General features: G+C 44.3%; 1 protein-coding gene across 1 annotated transcript in view; it reads left to right on the top strand.

Annotated features, from left to right (window-relative positions):
- Positions 1 to 427: 427 nt before the first annotated feature.
- Positions 428 to 6,198, top strand: part of CACNA1D (calcium voltage-gated channel subunit alpha1 D) — a 185,011-nt gene continuing 179,240 nt past the window's right edge. The window contains exons 1-3 of the mRNA XM_054387621.1: positions 428 to 464; positions 2,667 to 2,985; positions 5,401 to 5,506. Coding sequence (XP_054243596.1) covers positions 428 to 464; positions 2,667 to 2,985; positions 5,401 to 5,506 — 462 coding nt within the window. The remainder of the gene's footprint in view (positions 465 to 2,666; positions 2,986 to 5,400; positions 5,507 to 6,198) is intronic.

The raw sequence follows: 6,198 nt of genomic DNA, 5'->3' as shown, positions 1-6,198 counted from the left end.
GGCGAGCAGCGACGGGAGGAGGGAGACCGAGAAGCAGGCGGCAGCAGCAGGAGGGGGACTGAGGAGGTGCAGGCAGCGGCAGGAGGAGGGGGATTGAGGAGCAGGCAGCGGCAGCAGGAGGGGGACTGAGGAGCAGGCGGCGGCAGCCGGGTTGCTAGGGATGGAGAGATCCCGTGTCACCCGGATGTGAGTGTCATGTTGGCCCAAACTCTGAGGGATTTGGCAGCGGCGAAGCAGCAGCAGCAGCCGGAGGAGGCGGAGGAGCAGCCCCTCGCACGTCGCTAGTCACTACCATGGGGGTCGGGTAGCGGGGAGCGCAGCGGGCAGCGCACACCTGGCTCGGGGTGGGGTGGGGGGGCCTCTCTGCCCTTTTTTGGTTTTGTTTTTTTTTTTTTATTTTCCTCTCACACTGGAGAAAGTGGGAACAATGCACCAGCAACAGCAGCCGGAGCAGCACCCCGAAGGTAAGAGCCAGAGCGACCACCAAGGGCAGCGGTGTGCCCGGAGCTGTGGGGTGGGAGGGGGTGGGGGAGGATTTATGAGGGATTTGGGAGTCGGGTATTGGGGGGGGATTAAGGAGAGGGTTGAGGATGGGGAAAGGTTTGGGATGGGGAAGGTATGAGCGATTGGGTTCGAGGAGGGACAGGGAAGGAAAGGGAATGAGTTGAAGGCAAGATGAGGTGCTGCCCGCAGCGTGTGACTAACATGGGAGCGGGTTTATGTGTGTCCGCCTCTTGACCCGAGGCCATTAATATCAGCTGGCCGTGCGGGAGAAGGACACAGCTTGGTCTGCGTTCCTCTCTTATTTGTGTAATTGTGGATAAACCTGTCCGGAGATGCGATGCCCCGGGGGCTTTCGCGCGCAGAGGCGGGAGGGCAGCGGGGGTTAGGACAGCGCGGTGAGAGCGATGTGCCCAGCCCCTGCCCTTTCGCGAGCACAGACCCCGGGCTCTTGGCATTAATCTCCTCCACCGGCGGGCTCCGGCGCTGCTACGTCCCCCACTGTTGTTTTTAAACGATTCCTCTCTTATCAATTAGCAGCAAGTTTGGGATTTTTCCTGTGTCGGTGGGCATGGGCTGCCCTGGGGAACGCAGGCACCCAGGCTTTGTTTTCCTTTCAACTATCGATTTAAAAAGACGATGGATAGACAGATGAATGGGTGGGTGGTTTATTTCGCGTTTCGTGGCATCCCAAAGGGCAGGCGGAAGGCGGGGGAGATGGCTGTGCTATTGCTTTTTTCATCTAGAGGAAAAAAAAAGCGGGGGGGAGGGTGGTAAGCCAGGATGCTCTAGCGAGGCGTTGCAGGAACGATCCCCACCTTTGCCCCTGTACCAGCCCGCCCCCGAGGCGGCTATGTACCCCGTGTCACCCAGCTGTTGATGCGCCGACCGCTCGCCGCTGGCCAGCGCTCGCAGCGTTGCTGCCGGGTCCCCGCGCCGGCCCGGCCACCCCCGTGGGCGACACGCGCGGGCCGCGGCGTGACCCTCCCCCGTGCCCCCGCCGCCATCCTGGGAGCCATCTTAGTGCTCTCGCGGCCCCTCGCCCCCGGTGCGGGCAGGAGCGGAGCGGGGCGGCGGGACGCGGAGGCCGGGCTCGTCCGCATCCACGCATGTTCGCGGCTCTCGCGTCTTCCTCCGGGTCTGTTCCCCCCGTCTGGAAGAGGAGGGGAGTGCTTTTTGAGGCTCTGCTACTTGACGAGCAGCGATGGCTGGGGAGCTGTTTTTCTCCCCTGCCTAGCTAGATCCATTTCACAGTCATCCTGCCTTGCCAGCCCTAATTCCCAGAACGTATTTGGTGCCGTTCCTCCGTGTTTTTCTCCCCACCCAGGCATCTTCAAGTTCTGAATTGCACTCAGGAGTCTCTCCTTCCTACAGGTGCATGTAGGAGTAGACTCTGTTGCTCTAGTCAGAGAGCTCGCGAGGAAGGATCCTTGCGAGGAGGTGTTGGTTGGCTCCTCAGCTGTCATCTGGATAAAGAGGACTTTAGTGTTATTTGGAAGATATAGTTTGTTTTGTAGATCCTTGTGAAAAAAGCAAATTCAGTCCCCATCCCTTTACAGTGCTTGTGATTCCTAGCATGAAAGCTACCAGTGCTTTATGAACATGTTTCCCAGCAGACAATAATGGATTTTATTCCCTTGTGGGAGGCATCCACATTTTTTTGTTCAGAATGCAGACCAGGGCAAGATTTAAGGTGTTTACAGGACTTCCTTTCTCTCCCTGCCCCATGGCAGGGTTATACTTAATTGAACAATGCATAAGAATTTTGAACAGCTACATATTTTTTTCCCCAAATGAAGAGAAAATAGTAAATGCTGTGCTACTGCAAAGTTGATCTTAAGGAGTAGCTATGTTTTAATGGATACACATGATGACAACAAGAAAGTTGATATCCAGGTAGGAAGAAATTCAGTAAGCAGAAGAATCAAATGTGAAGAGTTAGTGTATTGATGCTTGCACTAAACTTGAAGTTACAATAATGACTCCTGAGCATTTTTTGTGGTTGTTCAGTCATTTGCATATGTGCATACGCTTGTGTTATGTATTATATACAATGGAAGCATCACACTGCCAAGAGGTCTTAGAGTAATATTTTTGTCAAAAATAGGGATGCGTTTTCATGTAAAAAATTGTAAACAAGTACTTTTTTTCCTTCTGTCCCACAGAGGCGAACTATGCAAGTAGCACCAGAATTCCTCTCCCTGGTGACGGACCAGCTATTCAGTCAAACAGTTCAGCACCATCCAAGCAAACTGTTCTATCTTGGCAAGCTGCAATCGATGCTGCTAGACAAGCAAAGGCTGCCCAAAATATGAGTACTACCACAGCCCAGCCTGTAGGATCTCTGTCCCAAAGAAAACGCCAGCAATATGCCAAGAGCAAAAAACAGGGTAATACGTCTAACAGTCGGCCACCCCGTGCCCTTTTCTGTTTATCTCTCAACAACCCAATACGAAGAGCCTGCATTAGTCTAGTAGAATGGAAGTATCCTTTCATGCAGTTTCAGTTTTTACAACCTGTTCCTAGCCTTTTCTGATTATTTCAAGAGGATTGTTTTACAGCATCTCTTACAGCATTGGAGCTAACACATTAGTTCACGCACCTGTGGGTAATTGCCATTAATGTTGCTGGTAGTTAATTTTGCTTAAATTGCTGTATCATAGTGACAAAGAATGTAATTGTACAGGAGTAGCTGTCTCAAAGTCAGAGGGAAGCTCACAGCTATTCCTTTTTTCTTGGAGGAGGTGGGGGAAAATTTTTGGAGCTTTATGAAGTTACAAAATTACCTTATATTGCAGCAAATACCTATATTGCATTTGTTGCCCTTCTAAGTAAGTTTGAATGGACAGGGATGCATCCTGCACTCAACTGGGAGATGACCTAAAATGTCAAACCTGTGCCTTTCATGCTGTAATTCAATGTATTAACATTAGGGCAAATGAGTCAGATGTAGAAATCTCTTTAAAAAGATTATTTTTCTGAGTACTAGAAGTAGGAAAGATTTTTAACCAAGCCAAGAGCTTGCTCAAAGTCCATACAAGTGTCTGAAATATGTTAATCTTCTGAACTTTTACAGTGTATGTCTACCACCAAACATATTTGGAAGCATGTGCATCTGTAGATAGGAGATCAGATGTGCTGCTCTCTAGTCATGACTTGGATGCTGGGAAGGATTGTTTTATCTTTAGTGCAGTGCTTGTAATGTGGAAGTATGTGGATTCCTGACAGAACTGATAGCGTGATGATTTGGTATATTTAATTCTCAAGAAATGATTTGAAATAGAAAACATTTTTGTTGAGGTATGAGGAGGAAAATGTTTGCCTATTAGCCATGGCAACATCTCTGTGACAGGAAACAGCTGCTCAAGAGAGCAGATTACTGAAGTAAAATTCATTTTGTTAAATATAACAGCCAACCTGGCAATAAGGGCTTGGTTTTTTTCAATTCTTTGAACATAATTCAATTGCAAATTAAAGATTCTGTTTTCATTTAAACTGGTAGAAGTCCAACTAATTTCAGTAAATTGGTCTCTCCTTGGCTAAGGTCAGTTAAATGAAATTACTATGGATCTAAAGTGGAATACTCAGGGCTGAATTTGTCCCAGTAGCACTACCTCATAAAACAAGGTTGTCAGTCTTGCACTGGTATCTTTTGTGCATTTCAGTCTGGAAAATGCTGCATGTCAAGGTTAATGTTGCCGCTTCTATTTTGTACACACCGTAGCAGCTGTTGATATTGATAGGCTTTGTGAACATAAACTCACCCCTTGAGGTAACAAACTTTTTGTAAGACAACAAACAAACAAACAGATCCTAAGGGGTACGTGGGCTTTGTAAGACTTGTTAATTTGTTTTCAGGAAAAGCATTTTAAACTAACAAAAATATGCCTTTGAGTACATTCAGTACTCTTCCCTCATTCTTTTATGGTACTGTTACAGACATGCACTAGGAAGTTGCTCATTGAATTGAGAAAAGGATGTCAAGAATTATAGCTAAAGTTTAAAATACTCCCTTTACAAACTTCCAGGAGTAGGGTCATCTGGGTACCTCTGTAGTTACAAGAAAATGAAATATTTTGGAGGAAAGGGAAATTAATGATAAACTGATGGGAGGGGGGGAAGAGGTGTCATAGGCATTAATTTTAAGAAGTGTTTTTCTTTCTGGAAGACAAAGGATATCTCTAGGTTTCAACTGCTGTCATCCAGATATAGCATAAAATGTGCAGCTTGAATTCCTGCTGTTGTCAGGTAGAGTGTGTGGCTACCAAGACAGGAAAATAACTTCGTTCTCCAATCTGCTCACCTAAACTTTCATCTGTCCTGGCCAGAACAACATTGCTCAGGAGTCTAGCTCAGGGACAGGAAAGGGGCTCAGAATTTTCTTGTGTCTGTTGTACAGCTCTCTAGCTCTCATACAGGGGAACAGTTGTGATTTGCTGGGAATATTTCTCATATCCTACTGCAAATTAGATCCCCAATGATTTTCCTCCATTGGGCAAGCACATATGTATTAACATTAATGAGGCTTACGTGAGAATATGAGGACAGACCAGATCAGATAGTATTCCTTACCTACCATGATGACCTGCAAATTGATTTAAGAGTGTATAATTCTATTAATCTCTGGAATTTAATATCAAGTACTCTGTGGCAGCCAGACTAATAGTTTTCTCTCTCTTTTTTTTTTTTTTTTTTTTTTCCAAAAAGAGGATGTTGAAAGATCATTGTGATGACAAATAATACACTATAGCAGTATGGCTAAAGGGGATAAAGTGTCTGTCATAGTTCTTGGTCAAAAGATTGCCTTAGAAGTAAGACTTTACAATTGTTGATGCTGAAATGAGAAGTAGGCTTAAAAGTTTGTAGATGCTAATGAATTCCTTAACAAGATTTTTCCAGACCATTTGACATATTTATACTACTGTCTATTTTTGCCAATTGTGTGGCCTTAGCTGTTTACATCCCATTCCCAGAAGATGATTCTAATTCAACTAATCATAATTTGGTAAGTACTCCTGAGCTTTTTATTTTATGAGTTTGCTATGCTTGGAACTTGGTGGTTGTGATTAGCTGCTTGTATTTGAGACTGTATTAACTATGGATAATTTTAGTAAAATATAATTGGTATATAGTGATACTTTAAGATGTAAATTAAATAGTTTTCTGTTTTTTCAGTATTTAATATGTGCTTCCTTATGTGTATAAAATGAGATTTTTCAGCTGTAAAATTCTTTGGAGGGGAACATGCATGAATCTTATGCTGCATGTATATTTATAATCATGTTGTACAAAAACTTAAGTTTTAACTTCCATCACTTAATGTTGATTAAATATATTTACTAGCAGTTTCTGACACTTGTTTCAGTCCTGAAGTTTTATACTGCTTTTTTCAGCATACTTGTCTAGTCTCTTTTCAATTTTGAGTGATATTATTTATCTGTGTATTTTATTAGATACTTTAGCTTTCAATGAGAGGATGGTGGGAATTTTTACATGAATACATTTTTAAATGATAGGAACATCAGTGGGAATTTTAAAGTAGTCACTGCTGTTGTAATTGATCTCAGAAAAGGAATGACACTGCAGTAAGTCATGTGTAGAGATGTATTTCTTCTGTTGAAAATATTATACTGGCATTGTGCCTGAAAACAACAGTGAAAACTAATTGTTTTAATCCCCTATTAACTTACAAAAACT

Source organism: Indicator indicator, chromosome 15 (genome assembly GCF_027791375.1).
Source record: "Indicator indicator isolate 239-I01 chromosome 15, UM_Iind_1.1, whole genome shotgun sequence".
In the NCBI taxonomy this organism is placed as follows: Eukaryota; Metazoa; Chordata; class Aves; order Piciformes; family Indicatoridae; genus Indicator; species Indicator indicator.
Note: the sequence above shows the minus strand (reverse complement) of the source record. Positions and strands in the feature narration are given on the sequence as shown.